The sequence below is a fragment of the Xyrauchen texanus genome, chromosome 9, assembly GCF_025860055.1.
Source record: "Xyrauchen texanus isolate HMW12.3.18 chromosome 9, RBS_HiC_50CHRs, whole genome shotgun sequence".
Lineage (NCBI taxonomy): Eukaryota > Metazoa > Chordata > Actinopteri > Cypriniformes > Catostomidae > Xyrauchen > Xyrauchen texanus.
This window is the reverse complement of record NC_068284.1, coordinates 23,299,086-23,316,097: the sequence shown is the minus strand read 5'-3', so window position 1 is coordinate 23,316,097 and position 17,012 is coordinate 23,299,086. Positions and strand designations below refer to the sequence as shown.

The window sequence follows — 17,012 nt, the reverse complement described above, 5'->3', positions numbered from 1 at the left end:
GACTGGTTTGAACTGACAAAGTCTACGGTAACTCAGATAACTGCTCTGTCTAATTGTGGTGTGAAGTATAGCATCTCAGAATGATATTCTGAGATGCGGGTTGGCGCTGTTTTGGCAGAACAAGGGGGACCTACACAATAAAAGGAAGGTGGTATTAATGTTGTGGCAGTGTGTGTGTAATATATATATATTAGGGCTGTCGATTTAACGTGTTAATTCAGTCTGATTCATTTGATAAAATATAACACATTAAAAAAATTCACGCAATTAATCGCATGCCCCCGGATTGTAATAAGGAAGATTCCTGAAAAATGCAAGCTTGTAGTACCACCTGTTTACTCCAGAAGGCAGTAATTTAAATGTCAGCTGTATGAGCAACACGCAGTTTATACAGTGAAGAAAACACTTCAGTAGGCAGAACAACACAAACATGCGTTACGTTCTTGCGTTCAAAACACTTGAAGGAGCGCAAATCCGAACTAAGGGATCTCAAGATGTGTTTGGCCTTATCAATGATTAACTCTTCTTCTACAGGAATGTAATGCATTTTAATTATCTGAATATTTTATATATACATACATATATATATATATATACACTCACCTAAAGGATTATTAGGAACACCTGTTCAATTTCTCATTAATGCAATTATCTAATCAACCAATCACATGGCAGTTGCTTCAATGCATTTAGGGGTGTGGTCCTGGTCAAGACAATCTCCTGAACTCCAAACTGAATGTCAAAATGGCTGTATGGTTGTTGGTGCCAGACGGGCTGGTCTGAGTATTTCACAATCTGCTCAGTTACTGGGATTTTCATGCACAACCATTTCTAGGGTTTACAAAGAATGGTGTGAAAAGGAAAAACATCCAGTATCGCGGCAGTCCTGTGGGCGAAAATGCCTTGTTGATGCTAGAGGTCAGAGGAGAATGGGCCGACTGATTCAAGCTGATAGAAGAGCAACTTTGCCTGAAATAACCACTCATTACAACCGAGGTATGCAGCGAAGCATTTGTGAAGCCACAACATGCACAACCTTGAGGCGGATGGGCTACAACAGCAGAAGACCCCACCGGGTACTACTCATCTCCACTACAAATACGAAAAAGAGGCTACAATTTGCAAGAGCTCACCAAAATTGGACAGTTGAAGACTGGAAAACTGTTGCCTGGTCTGATGAGTCTCGATTTCTGTTGAGACATTCAGATGGTAGAGTCAGAATTTGGCATAAACAGAATGAGAACATGGATCCATCATGCCTTGTTACCACTGTGCAGGCTGGTGGTGGTGGTGTAATGTATGGGGGATGTTTTCTTGGAACACTTTAGGCCCCTTAGTGCCAACTGGGCATCGTTTAAATGCCACGGCCTACCTGAGCATTGTTTCTGGCCATGTCCATCTCTTTATGGCCACCATTTACCCATCCTCTGATGGCTACTTCCAGCAGGATAATGCACCATGTCACAAAGCTCGAATCATTTCAAATTGGTTTCTTGAACATGACAATGAGTTCACTGTACTAAAATGGCCCCCACAGTCACCAGATCTCAACCCAATAGAGCATCTTTGGGATGTGGTGGAACGGGAGCTTCGTGCCCTGGATGTGCATCCCACAAATCTCCATCAACTGCAAGATGCTATCCCATCAATATGGGCCAATATTTCTAAAGAATGCTTTCAGCACCTTGTTGAATCAATGCCACGTAGAATTAAAGCAGTTCTGAAGGCGAAAGGGGGTCAAACACAGTATTAGTATGGTGTTCCTAATAATCCTTTAAGTGAGTGTATATATATATATATATATATATATATATATATATATATATATATATATATATATATATATATAATTTTAAATATTTAAAGATAATTATGTATAATTATATATTGATATAAATATGTATAATCATTATATATTGAATTATTGTTATATGAGGGGCTTTCTCAGCAAATATTTGTATATGAGCTTATTCAATCCGATAACAATCCGATCAGTAAAAACGTATGAAGTGACCAAGTGTAAATATTTTAAAGGGGGAAAAAAGATAATACATCATCAATATCAATGCTTGGGTCACTGAGGATTCAAAACCAGACTACCTCTCAATCTCCTTGTCATTGCCTTCTTTGCGAAACTTCTCAATGCTCTCTCTACTGAGGCGCTCCTGAGTCTCACACTGCTCCTCAAAGATCTTTATGGTCTCATTAAAGGCCTCTATGGCTGTTCGTTTCATCTGCAGCTCCTGAGAGAGATTGTATACACCATCTCCATTAGTGATTTAATGAAATCCCAATGCATTTTGTGATGAGGGCATGGCCTGGCCGAGAGGATGCATGCCCAGAGCCGAGTTGCCCAATCAGCGGGAGAGGGATAAAGGAGGATCCGGGGACGCCAGAGAGAGAGAGAGAGAAAAAAGGCTCTTCTTCGGCTCCCGCAGGCATGCCGCCACCCAGCCGCTCATCTGCACTTAGGTGGCTGGCAGCGGGTCCTCCGTACCCCGGCGGACGGCAGCGGCGAGTTCTCCCAGACAGTAAGCTCTTCCTCCTTTCTGGGGTTTAGGCACCAACGTACCAAGGTTAGGGAAAGGAGGGAGCTGGAGCTGAATCCATATTCAACAAACTTTAATAAGACACCAACATAAAACTGAAACATAACAACACACAGAGCGGTCACATGCGTCTCTCTCTCTGGCATCCCCGGCTCCTCCTTTATTCCGCTCTTGCTGACTGGGCAACTCAGCGCCGGGCGTGCATCCTCTTCGCCCAGCCACGCCCTCCTCGTCACACATTTGAAAAAGCTAGAGATAAAATGTGGCTTACTTGTGATGTGCGTGTGTATTCTTCATACAGTATATCATATTCACGATTCTTCTCCTGATACTGCTCATGATAGACCTTCAGCTGTTCACCTACTGCCTCAATACTGTCCTCTTTCACCACCTGATCCTGCACATTACAGGGAGATGCTTTCAAAAGCCTTGCACAATAGGTGGAGATATTGATACATAGAATACCATTAACATGAAGACTGTGTGGAAAAGTAAACATCAGCTTTGCCATTTTCTGTAAAGTGTGGAGGCCTCACACCTGCTGATATTTAGACACGGGAAAGAGCAGGCGAGAGTCCAGCTTGGCGTTGTACTGGGCCAGAGACTCATGCCGGTAGTGGTTGATGAGCTCCACCACAGAGAGGAAAGTTAGAGGTTCTGAGAAGCCATACTTTCCCCCGTGGTGAAAAATCTTGATCAGTTTGTTATTTCCTCCTTTTCTGGAATAAACAATGCAAGGCTTTGATGGTGTTGTGTCCCCTGTTTAATTTCCTCTTGGTAAATATGCAAAACAAAACAAATAATGCACTAACACACCTACGCAAAATATGTATCTCTTATAGACACACTACATGTCCAAAAGTATGTGGAAAAACCCTTCTAACTAACAGGTTTGACTAGACCCTTTTATTCAAGTGAAGACAAATCATATGCTATGCCATTCAATAATATTCTAGAGAATCGTGCGCTTCCAACATTGTTGCAAAAGTTTAGGAAGGGTGCTTTCTGATCCATCATGACAATGCCCCTCAACACAAAACGAGATCCATAATGAAACGGTTTACTGAGCTGCACTAAGTCCAGACCTAAACCCCATTGAAAACTTTTGGGATGAATTGGAAAGCTGACTGCAAGCCAGACCCCATCACCCAACATCACTGCCTGACTTTACTGATGATCTTGTGTCTGAAAGGGAGAAATTCTCTGCAGCAATGTTCCAGATTTCCCAGAAGAGTGAAAGACGTTAGGGAGGACCAACTCCCCAATTATTCAAATGGATTTTAAATGAAATATTCAAGCACATATGGGTGTGGTGTTTGGGTATCCACATGCTTTCGGACACATAGTCTATCACACAAAACAATTTTAACAAAGGGGTCACTCACCTGAGGGTCAAGGTGTACTCTCCCTGCACTTTGCTTGATGCATCACGCACCAAGAATGTACCATCAGGAGTGTCTCTCATTTTCTCATTCACCTCCTCTCTAAAACATAAAATCAAGCAAATGACATTAGATGGAGATCCGCCTCTTTTAAAAATTTGTGATGATATTCATGGCAATATTTACCTGGAAATGTCTCCCCAGTACCATTCTGCTTCACTCAGTAAGCTGTTGTTTCCATTGGTTACAGATGAGGCCATGGCTTTGGTTTTGGACGGTTTAGGAGGGAGAGCTGAACAAACGATTAAAATTAACAGAATTGTTATTAATCACAATATGAAGGGATCCGACGGAATTTGTTGCCATGACATTCATATAACATCCCCATAGAACCGCACCATAAAAAAAAAGCAGTAGCAATCTCCTTGGAGAAACCTGCTTTGCTAAAGGGCTCAAGTAATAGCTAAGGGATTAACCCTTGAGAGGTTGTGAGCTGCGACCTTTCAATTACCACTTCTCTAATTAGAACTGGGTAAAAGTAATGATTTTCAGATACATCGTAATCTTTGATTGAAAGATATCATTTTGATTCTTAAATCCCAAGATTAATCCGTTACTCTATGAGCAACTCCCTCCAATGAGAGGAAATCACTTGCATATGCAACCAAATTTTTCTCTATGTGACAAACTATCTGTGATTACCATCTGGCTGATAAATGTTCAGATTTCACTCATCAGTGATTGAGTAGTACAGTGGTGAAGAAGTTCAGCAGAGTGTTGAGGGTAAAAGTTTGGTTTAACTCATTCTGTGTGTCCAAAGGCGAAATCCATTTGTCACTTAATAACTTATCTTTTAATACCATTTTTGTTCTTTACAGCCAGTTGTTGATTAAAAAAAAAGAAAAAAAAAGAAACATTTAATTCTAAATCACACATAGCACATATGTGCTAAAGAAATGCATGCTCTCAAGTTCACTGGCTTATGCCGGTAGTCTTAAAGAGAACCTTCAGATTTAGCACATATTCTACATATCAACTTAAATACTTGTCAAAAAGTACAAATTACGCATGTAAACAATATAATAAGCAATACAATATATGCAATTTTAAGACATTTATTGTTGAAATGCACAATTAGAAAATTTTTCAAAAGCTAAAATGTGTCCAATAATGATGAAAAACTGATAAAAATATAATTCGTAAAATAATATATTCTAATTATACCTAGAAGGTTAGAAGATCTCCTGTATTAATAGTATCAGAGGAGAGAAAAGTTCTTTCGTATTAAAGGGGTCATGTCATGAGGAACCAAATTTTCCTTCATCTTTTGACAAATAAAAGGCCAGTGCACTATAAAACATACTTTAAGTTTCAAAACTCCTCTCTAAACTAAACAGAGCATTTGTTTCTACTCTGCAATAATGACTTTTGGTTACATTGTGACATCACAGTGCAGTGTCATTTGAATAGCCCCGCCTCCACAAAATGCGTCATCGTCACAGTGAACTGATAGAGTGGCTGAGGTACTTCAACTCTGAAGGTGGTATTATTGTTACTGTATATTGCTTGTAACCATCGGAAAATCGAAATGTCAAATGATGTCAATTAAGGTTCCCAGACTTTGCTGTATTCCTAGTTGTGGAAAAACTGCATCTCTGCACAGCCTTCTGAATGATCCCAGCTTTAGGGATGAGTGGCTTATGTAAACAATGTTCCTGAATGCGTCATTGAGAGATCAATACCCAACCCTATCTCTAATAGTATTTATTTCTACACTACATAGTGGGTTAAGCTCATATCATCATGCAGATATACAAAGAATAAAAGCAAACTTACTCAAACGTTTAGTAAACTAACACTGAACTGGCTTTTTCGATTTCCATATCATACTTTTTTTTTTCCACAGCTCATTTTTATTTTAGTTTACATTAAAACACTCAGTAAGAGCACTAGCTCTAACTCTAACTAAGCTGTTATGATAAATTTAATTAACTTAAAGGAATATCCCAGGTTTTTCAACAACAATTGTGACATTTCTCAGTGTGTATAAACAAATGGGACATGCATTTATAGCAAATATACTTATAAACGAAGCATAGCAGACAAGCCAGAAGCTTTGCAAATAAACATTTAAAATATGCACCTAGGTTTACAAAGACAATTTAAAATAAAATGCTGCCTATTGAGGTGACTCACCGGGAGGAGTTGGCTCTTGTTCCCAAATTCTTTCCAAAAGAAGTTTCTCAACTGTAACTGCACGAAAACCCTCATCTTCCTTTGACCTGTAAATTAAAACGCATAGAAATAAAGATGGTTTATGGGTGTGCTAATATTCAGCAATATATTCCTACAAAATTTTAATTAAGAATACAAGAATCAAAACACCACACTCACCCACTCACAGGGCCACTGATCAGCAGAGGGCCAAAGATTTGGCCCAGGGTGTGAATGTCCAGACCGTTCTGCTCTGCGTACTGGCAGACCTTCTCCAGGTGTCTGAGCAAATACTGCAGTGTCAAAAGGTTTTGTAGTGGAACTGCAGGGTTCTCCAGTGCCTGCAACAGCTGCTCTCGTCTCCTCATCAAAGGAACATCTGTTAATCAATAGGGATTTTTTTTATATATATATATTTTTACCTCATAAAACTACCAATATTCAGAGCACTATTGTCACATTCATATTTTTTGGGAAAGAAAACATACTGCAGTATTAGGTTATCAACCACTCTATATCTATTCAACCAAAATGCAAACTCAGAACGAGCCAAGAATATGGAGTCATCTTTACACTGCAAAAGTGGCATATTTACCAAGAAAAGGTGTATTTACACAGTCTAATATTGCACAGAGGTGGGATAAATGCATTTACACAGCAATTACAAATAAATAAATAATGTTCGAGATTCATGTTTTAAATAAAAATGAGGCATTGCGTCTTCAAACAAACTTTTAAGTAGGCTCAGATCAACTTTAAAGGGTTAATTCACCCAAAAATAAAATTCTCTCATAATTTATGGAGAGTGACCAGAAGTAAAAAAATTAGGGCTATGATGAATTATCGATAATGGAAATCATCGACAATTAATTTCATTAGCAATTAGTTGGATATTTGCAGCAAGCACGGAAAAGCTCCTTCAGTGACGTCACTTTACTAATTTGTAAAACAATGGAGACAAGTTGAAGCGGAAAAACATGACCCAAGTTGTCCAGAGCACGAGAGTACTTTATAAACACTTCAAAGAAGATCATAGTAAGCATACAGTTTAATATGGAGCGGTTGCTGCGTCAGGTGCGTTAACAGAGTGATTGTGCTGTTTGATGCAAGGAGCTCTAGGTTTGATGCACTTAGAGTTGTTTCTCTCCAGTGCACAACTTACAATATATGTAATCAGTGAGAGTGCACAAGCACATGTATCTAACATAATTATGTATGTTTCAGCTGGGCAGAATTATTAGTATTTCTATTCTGGTGTCACCATTGCCCACTGCTGGGCATTATTTTGTCCCACACCATCCCTGATGGATATTTTTACTCTTTAATGAAAAGTAATTTTTGTTAAGTTTTACAAGTAAATTAACTGTTTTGCATAAGTCCTGAAAGTAATAACGTTTCATGATTCAGTATACAGTACTCAGACCAAATCCTTATACCTTTTATCATTTCTGTTTTTAAAAAAATCATATTTTTACAAAATACAGGAAATAAAAATGTAGGTATTTATCCGAATAATTGATTAATCAAATAAATAATTGAAGACTATTAATATTATTAATCGATCATCAAAATAATCATTAGTTGCAGCCCTAAAATAATTATAGTGAAAAGGATTTAATTATTGATCTGTTTCCAACTCAAAGCAATTGTATCGCTTTAGAAGACATTCATTTAACCACTGTAGTCATATGGATTTCTTCTATTACGATTGTCTGTCCTTTTTGCATCCACTTGCGTTTTATGGACCTACAGAGCTGAGATATTCTGCTAAAATCTTCGTTTTTGTTCTACTGAAGAAAGAAAGTCATACACATCTGGGATGGCATGAGGGTTAGTAAATGATGAGAGAATTTTTATTTTAGTGTGAACTATCCCTTTAACATGCTGTGTAAAGATGCCTTAAGTCTTGTTTCATTTGTAAGGATGTCTGTACAGATTCTCTGTATAGCAAGACTACAAGAGTTTCCATAAAATGATGAATGTACTCAATCTAAGAAATACTAGACTTTTTTTTTCCCCCCAGACAATGACATGCCTTTACACCACACTAAGTAGGAAGTTTAGCATGACCAGTGATGATGAGTGACAAACAAGAGAGTAAAAGATCACAAAATATCAAAGTTTTGAATCGTAATAAACATAAAGAATCACAATACAGTATCAGTATAATATCATATCCAGTTGGCCCTGTTGATTCCAACCCTTATTTATGAAAGATGTCACAACGGGCGCATAGCTTGTCAGATGCTCAGCCAAAGACAAGGGGGGAACATTTAACCTTTTCTTGGCCGACAACACATCTGAGGTATATGACTATATAGTTCATTTAATTCTGTTACTTTCTATAGACGGTGCTCTTTCATTACTGGCAAGCCTGCACGGATGTGTGAAAAGTGGCACATACCCGATTCTAGTTGCACTGCTGCCTGAAGGTCTGTATAAACAGAAGGAGGGATGATTGCGGAAGGAAGTTCCTGCAGGTACTGAATGAGAGCCTCCGAGAGTGCATGAATGTCCCACTGTCCTATGTCCAGATCCTGCAGCTCTGCACAGGGACAAATCACCTGTCACATTATGACCAAGTCATACAGGGATTGTCTCTCCCTCTCAATGTGATAACAGCACAAGACTTGATCTGTTCCAATACATCCCTGAAAATTACTTGGTTGCAGTGGGAAAAACGTTAGATAGATGCTGTAAATCAAATGGTACAATCAAGGAGTTACATAAATATGTTTGTATTTGTTGTAACCAAACAGTACATCTCAGGGTAACTTTATATAAACCTTATTAGCATTTCATTTTGTCATACTCTTCCTGGTTGTAATACTTTGTTATGGTTTCAGTGGGGTTCAAATGTCATTAGAATTTTGAAAAAAGTATAACAAAAAAGCATTATGAGGTAAACGAATAAACAATATTTAAGATTCTGCACTATTTCTAGGTAACTAACTTCATTATACAAAAGGTCAAATGCTAGTGCTTCTAATTAAGCTTATAATAAACTCACTGGCACATTCTCAGATCATGCAGCAATAACAATCATCAGGTTTTCCACAAACTTGTGGAGTTCATGCCAGCTCGAGTGCATGCTGTTAAACATGCATGTTATTAAACAAAAGGGGGACATATCAAACACTGAGAAATTCATGTTAATGTTTCAATTAAACTTTTCACTCAAATTGCTATGTAGATAATATAATTTCTAAAGGAAAAAATGTAATTGCATGCATTTTCACAAGTTAACTCTAACCCATTGAACTGCATGTGTTGTACAGTTAGTCATTCATAACTGCATTTTAGATTTAGAGTTATTTGCATTCCATTGGTCATGCTCTCATTGTAATGAGAAACCTGGTTAAACAGAGATAATAAATATTTAAGCAATTTACACATTACTAATTCACAAATGTCTAAACTAACATGAGAGGAACAAAAAAGCTTGCAGCCTGCCAAGACTAAAAAACAAAAAATTTTATTAAATTGCTAAAGCAATCAAAATATTGCAATTTAACTTACCACCGAGGCTCTGTCTTTGACTGTCAGAGGCTGAAGCAGTGGATGTCCTGTACAGTGTCCTACAGTCCAGACCTAGCAAAAAATTGAAACGTTACTGTAGCTCATCTCTCAAAAATAGACCTTTCATGCTCTCTTGGATTAACGGCACAGTCACATCTAAACATTAAATGTAAAAGTCCAGAGATATAAATATATCCAGTCAGGTTATCGGCAGAAGTGAGAAAACAGCTCTAGCAGTGTATGCCAGCTGAATCCATGCGCTTTGTTTAAGTGTGTGAAGAAGTGAGAAGACGGCTTGAGTCAAGCAGTCTTCACTCAGAGATAAAAGAGAGGGGCGGCACCCAGTGAAAGAGGAAATCTGGATGTTAATAACTGCCATATGGTGTAATAAGAAAATGTCGCACCTCCTCGGCTTTCAATATTATTTTTAATGTGGAAATAGTCTACTAAATAAAGATATCAATGTTTAGATGATTTTATTCTATCTTTTTAGAAGAGGGTCTCTGCCATGATTCTTGCTGCTCACAATGGATTTGTGTGTTCTGTATCGTGTGTCAGGGTATTAAATTAACAACCCACAAACAATAAAGCCCTAAACATGACAATCAATGACCGAAAGGTATTACCTGTCCGCTCAATTGTTTCAACCAATTTAACAAGATTAGGGGGAGCAGCTTCCGGGTGTGTGAACTGTTTGGTCAAGTCCAGGACTGGAACAACTGAAACGATAGAGAAAACAAATATAATTTTTGATGGAGAATTTCCATCAAACTTACTGTATATGTAACCGGTTTATATGCTAGAATGGCTGAAAAGTATATTTTAACAAATTATTATTTAATAAACTTCAAAAATTATCAATCAATGAACATTTTATAGTATAATATATTAACACACTTGACATGATATTTTTTATTATACGTTTACTCTTTTCTATATGAAGTTAGAGTCCGAGCCATTTCTGAGCATTTGAGGGCCCTAAGTGAATTCCTATTTGGAGCACCCCCCACCCCCCTTACCGGATCCAGGCCCATCCAAAAATGTCACCACAATACAGTCTTCAACAAATTTGAATATTTTAATTAAAATTAGGATATAATCATTAAACAACACACACACACACATATACACACACACACACACACACACACACAAATAACAATAAATTAACAACAAATTACTATGAATAGCAATACATTAAAAATATTATATATTTTATAAATACATTAAAAAAAAAAACTTGATTTGAGAGACCTCCTGGTGGTTCGGGGCCCTAAGTGGCTGCTTATAGCTAGAAACGGCACATTCCATGAATTGGGAAAATGTTTGTATCCTATGGCAGTTTAAGGCATTAGAGGCACAAATCCCATGTTTTTGTTGTGATAACGATTAGATATGTTAGATATTTTAGCATCCAAAGTAGCTAGTTTAAAACATCAAATATCAGGCCAAAAAAGGGGAAAAATTGGGCCTCTCTCACCTTTGAGGCCTTGATATAATCTATTAAATTGAAATTCAATGAACTGTATAAAAACACATATTACCTAATTTCAATGACCAAAATGTGCTACATTTCGCACACAATCCTGTTATCACATGATCCCCCCCCAGCACCTCCTTTTCACACATCCCATTTTTGGGTGCCACATAATAAAAACAAAAATGTAAATGTTAAAGCAAAAAGTTTTAACACACAGAAACTTTTACTTGTCACTCATATTTTGCATTTTGACTTTGGAAGTGGTTTGCAAGATTGCTGCCTTCCCTACCTACTGTTGTGACTAACTGTCCCAAGGCCAAAGTTTTATATTTTACTTTGATTTGCCAGTTACCTTTTTAAATATAGAGCTAAATGTGCCGTCCTTCGTGGAATACTAAAGCAGCAACAGTCTAGTAGAGGAGGCTGTTGACATGATTTAATGACAAGGCTCTGGGGTTTGCACCTCAGACTTTTGAGCCAGCGCTGAACTCATTGCAGGCCACGTCTCACATTTCTCTAGTGTCTTAGGAGAGTGATGGCTTTGGGATGCATAATTGCACATGGGCTTGATGACAGTTGTTTTATTCTACTTCCTTGCTTGTTCTTTGTTTGAAAAAACTAAAAACATAGCTCTCTTACATTCAAAAGTTTCTGATTTTGTCTCTGGAATCCGAAAACTGTTTAAGAACACAGATTAATGACTGGGACAAATAACTAACATTACCAAGACATTAAATAATACAATAGTAAAAAGTGTGAAATGTAATAGTAATTAAAAATACTAAATGGACAGAGCTAAAATGAGTAAAACAAAGGAAAAATATCTTTATCATATAAAAGCATTTAAGTGAAGGGAAAAAACCCTCCATTTCCTTGTGTCTTATTCCAGCCCTGCTGGAGTGAGCGCTGCCTTGGCCCTTTGTGTGAGCAGAGCACAATAAACGATTTAATCAAAAATCCTGAACAAGCAAAACCCCACTGGCCGTGTGCCAGACCCTCCTTTTCAGGCCCACCACAAAGAGGCCATAGCTTGTCTGCCTTTGCCTCCTGGCAGTGCAAGGCTAAACCACATCTGATTATTAATTTTGGAGTTCAGACGAAGTGCCATGTCAGCAAATTCCACTTTTCCACTGAACGTTAAACATGGAACTTTGCTAGCTTTACCCTCATATGGACAGAAAGCCTGCCTCTTCCGCCCCTGACTTTTCCACATTGCACAAATTCACCACTGCCCCTGACATAAATCCATGTTGTATACTTAATCCATGTTATATCTTTGCCTGAAAAAAAAGGAGAAAAAAAGAAGACTTAGTCTTTTCTCACTTTCCACTTAAAAATAATCTTTTGTGCAGATTTACTTCTGGATAATCTATGGATCTTGTCATTGCCAATGCATTTAAAACTGTCTTTTAGATGTTTCCCTTTTTTTTTTTCTTTGCCCACAGTGGCTGATGTATGCCCAATTAATTTGTAAATTAAAAATTTTGCCAGCTGTTTTTATTTTTCCATTTTAAATATAAAAAAATAACTCGTGATAGTGGAGTATTTGCCATATTTAGAATCACGTTAGTTTCTAAAACATCTCACACGCTCCCTGTAACAGTGATTGGCAGCTAATAAAAATACCCATATTGTATCCGACTGGTGGTGGGTGATAAAAACGTACATTAACATACTTACAAAATGGCTGCTTGCACTACAGGGAGCACTGCTGTGGTTATTGATAAAAAAAATATATATAAAAAAAACTGAGGGTGTTCCTTTTCTAACAAACATACTAAATTGCTGTTGATGTGCACAAGACAGTGTTCAAACACACTGGCACAACACTCATGAAAACGCAGCAGGGGTTTTTGCGCAAAATACTGCTTTTAGGAAAAACAGCTGTGGCCCTGAAGTCATTGTTGGTTTTTGGAAAAAGAACCAACTAATCATTACCCAATTATAGTTGTCTTGGTAGCCTGCATTTTGGCTGGCCTGCAACTGAATATGCCCTGGGAAAAACAACTGCAACGGCTAATCATATGATTATAGCAACAGCTTGCTTTATTCTACAGTATTCGGGCTGTCACTTCTTCAAGAGTACACTGTCAAGGCAAGTTTATCATATCCACATTGCGTATTTTCTGGAAATAAAGTCGTACCTAGTCAAAATTGCATTGTTGAGAGGAAAAACAAAGCTAAATCTCATATTCATTCATTAATGTTAGCAACTGTCAATATGTGGATTTTTCTGATATTTGCAACCATCTCTGCTATACACCAATTATCCGGTTGTTACTACGAGTGTGATGAAACGTTATTGAGTTGGTTAGAACAATAATGTTATGATGGACAGAATATTGAAACTGGTTGCATAAAATACTCAGCATTTGTGTTTTGATGCACAGTGTTTGATCACCCAACATGAATTAAGTATATCCTAAATTATGTAAACAAGTAGCTTTGGACTTTAAGTCACAGGAACTTTCAGATGATGAAAAAAAACCAACTCAGATTACGGAAAAGAATTGTAGATACGGTTGGTAAATGAGAGCAAACAACTATTGATTTGGTGGTTATCATTTTAATGCTTGCTGAAATTACGTTGGAGGTGAAGTGTGTGATTTCTGCACCGCCAAATGAAATAGAGTGGAATGGTGCATCCCAATTTTTCAGCCTCTCTTGGTTTCTGAAGTATTTGTCCCATTCTTTTTTCCATAGGGATTTTATAAAGTCCTTCATATAAGAGTTCTAAAGCCATGAACCAAACCAACCAGCTTCAAGGTGAATCACAACAATACAAACTTTGATTTGAACTTTGAAGCTGACAAGTATTTAAAATTGGACAGAAAGTCCAAAGTACAGAAGAAAACATGAACGTCTAGGTTACGTATGTAACCTCCGTTCCCCAATGGAGGGAACGAGACGTTATGTCAGAGAAGCGACACTAGGGGTCTCTCTTGAGCGCCGATATTCACCTCTGGACTATGAAAAAAGGCCAATGAGAGTTGGCAACCAGTATTTGCATGTCCCGCCCCCGGACATACGGGTATTTAAGCGGCGCAAATACGGGAGTTCATTCAGGATTTTTCTGAGGAGCCGGAAATGGTCCGGCCACAACAGTGGCTCGGCTCAGCGACGTGGCAGGGGAGACACAACGTCTCGTTCCCTCCATCGGGGAACGGAGGTTACATACGTAACCTAGACTTTCCCTTCTGTTGCTCTCTCCACGTTGTGTCAGAGAAGCGACACTAGGGGTCCACTTATAAAAGTGCCATGCGCTGAGCCGTATACGTGAACTGCTGATACAGGAGCGAGCAGGTATTCTTACGTGCAGGACGACCAACTGTATCAGGCTGCACGTACCCTTCCCCAATGCCCCATTTAAGCCATCAGGATTCCTTATCGTTACCCTGGAGGGGGGAACAAGGTGCTGGCCGCCAACCTGGGAACGGGCCAAGCCTGGCCGGGCCTCTTTTCTCTCTATGTTTCTCGCTTAGAGCAACTAAGGCCGGAGCCCTTACACGCATTGAGGGAAGGGGGTCTTAGCCCTTATTCAGGGCGAAGAAGACCCTGCGGAGGCCACGCCTACCCGAGAGGGGAGGCAAGTTTAAGTTGCAAAACCATCAGAGGCCTGACTTAGGGCCTATGTGGAAAAGTTGGTGCGGTGGTGGATCCAGCCTCATAGAGGGGGGAACATACAGCACGGCAACCGAGGCAGCCGTGACTGCCTAAGGGAAACACGGGAGTCCGCTCGCCAGAGGGGACAGAACCGTGGTGTTACACACAGGGGGAGTCCGAAGGAGGCCTTACCTGTGGAGCACCTATACCAGTACAGGGTAGCTTGCGGTACCCGCAGTGGCTTGGGTCGGCGAGTTCCTCCGCTGAACTGCGACCCACGAGGGCTAGGGAGGAATCAACCAGTGTCCCAAACCTGAGATCTCCTGGGAATGAAGGCGCACTGTTTCCCCTGGTTAGGGGGATGGGTGCTAGGTGCAAGCGATTCACCCGGTCAGATCGTGGTCATGCTACCGAGTTCTACGGGCTCGGTACCTGAGAAAATACGGGACGATACTGACTCAACTCGGAGATTGTATAATCTCGCAAAAGTGTTAGGTGTTGCCCAGCCCGCTGCTCTACAAATGTCTGCTAGGGCAGTGCCCCTAGCCAGTGCCCATGAGGACGCAACACTCCTGGTGGAGTGAGCTCGGACCCGCAAGGGGGGGGCACGGCCTGGGTGTGATAAGCCAGGGAAATGGCGTCGACAACCCAGTGGGTGAGTAATGCTTGGAGACAGTGTTCCCTTTCTGCTGTCCCCCAAAGCAGACGAAGAGCTGCTCAGAGCGTCTGGTGCTCTGTGTGCGGTTCAGATAAATACGTAAAGCACGTACTGGACACAGCAGTGAAAGGGCTGGGTCTGCCACCTCCCGGGGCAGCGCTTGCAGGTTCACCACCTGATCCCTGAAGGGCGTGGTAGGAACCTTGGGCACATAGCCCGATCACGGTCTTAGGATCACGAAAGTATCTGCCGGACCGAACTCCAGGCAAGTGTCGCTAACAGAGAACGCATGCAGGTCCCCGACCCTCTTGATGGAAGCAAGCGCGATCAGCAGGGCAGTCTTGAGAGAGAGGGCCCTGAGTCCAACTGAGTCAAGCGGCTCGAAGGGGGGTCTCTGGAGTCCCGTAAGGACGACCGAGAGATCCTAGGAGGGGAACAGGTTAGGCTGGGATGGAGTTATCCTCTGGGCACCTTTTAGGAACCTGACAATTAAGTCGTTAAGTCAAGAGACTTGCCATCTACCGTGTCGTGGTGGGCCGCGATAGCGGCGACATACACCTTGAGGGTGGAAGGGGACAGCCTCCTCTCCAGCCTCTCCTGAAGAAACACGAGCACTGACCTAACTGCGCACTTCTGCGGGTCTTCGGCTCGGGAAGAACACCAGTCCGCGAACAGACGCCACTTCAGAGCGTAGAGATGCCTGGTAGAGGGGGCTCTGGCTTGATTGACTGTATCTATGACGGTCGGTGGTAGGCCGGCTAGATCTTCCACATCCTGTCCAAGGGCCAGACGTGGAGGTTCCAGAGGTCTGGGTGCGGGTGCCAGAGCGTGCCCCGTCCCTGAGAAAGAAGGTCCTTCCTCAGGGGAATTCGCCAGGGAGGGGCTGTCGTGAGGAGCGTGAGGTCCGAAAACCAAGTCCGGGTGGGCCAGTAAGGGGCCACCAGAATGACTTGCTCCTCGTCCTCCCTGACCTTGCATAGCACCTGTGCAAGAAGGCTCACTGGGGGAAATGCGTACTTGCGCAGCCCTGCCGGCCAGCTGTGTGCCAACGCATCTGCCCCGAGGGGAGCCTCTGTCCGGGCATACCAGAGCAGGCAGTGGGAGGTTTCTTGGGAGGCAAACAGGTCTACAAGAGCCTTGCCGAACCGGTCCCAAATCAGCTGGACCGACTGGGGTTGGAGCCTCCACTCTCCGCCAGGCAAGCTTTGTCTTGACAGCGAGTCCGCTATCACATTGAGGTTGCCGGGGATGTGAGTGGCGCGCAGCGACTTGAGTCGCAGCTGACTCCAAAGGAGGAGACGACGGGTGAGCTGTGACATGTGGAGGGAGCGTACTCCGCCTTGGTGGTTTATGTAGGCTACGACCGTGGTGCTGTCTGTCCTGACTAGGACGTGTTTGTTCTGAATTAACGGAAGAAACTTCTGCAGGGCCAGAAAAACAGCCAGCAGCTCTAGGCAGTTGATGTGCCAGCACAGCGGGCCTCGGTTCCACCGGCCTGCGGCTGCGCGCCCGTTGCACACGGCGCCCCAACCCAGTTTGGAGGTGTCGGTTGTGACCAGAACGCGTCGGGCCACCTGCTGCAAGGGTACTCCTGCCCTTAGAAAGCA

General features: G+C 41.1%; 1 protein-coding gene across 1 annotated transcript in view; it reads right to left on the bottom strand.

Moving 5' to 3' along the window:
• The window catches only part of LOC127649453 (phosphatidylinositol 3-kinase regulatory subunit gamma-like), a 51,083-nt gene that overhangs the window by 10,848 nt on the left and 23,223 nt on the right, over positions 1-17,012 (bottom strand). The window contains exons 3-12 of the mRNA XM_052134546.1: positions 10,291-10,383; positions 9,665-9,736; positions 8,550-8,690; positions 6,326-6,524; positions 6,128-6,213; positions 4,118-4,223; positions 3,935-4,033; positions 3,088-3,268; positions 2,821-2,946; positions 2,101-2,243 (exon numbers count right to left, since the gene is read on the bottom strand). Coding sequence (XP_051990506.1) covers positions 2,101-2,243; positions 2,821-2,946; positions 3,088-3,268; positions 3,935-4,033; positions 4,118-4,223; positions 6,128-6,213; positions 6,326-6,524; positions 8,550-8,690; positions 9,665-9,736; positions 10,291-10,383 — 1,246 coding nt within the window. The remainder of the gene's footprint in view (positions 1-2,100; positions 2,244-2,820; positions 2,947-3,087; positions 3,269-3,934; positions 4,034-4,117; positions 4,224-6,127; positions 6,214-6,325; positions 6,525-8,549; positions 8,691-9,664; positions 9,737-10,290; positions 10,384-17,012) is intronic.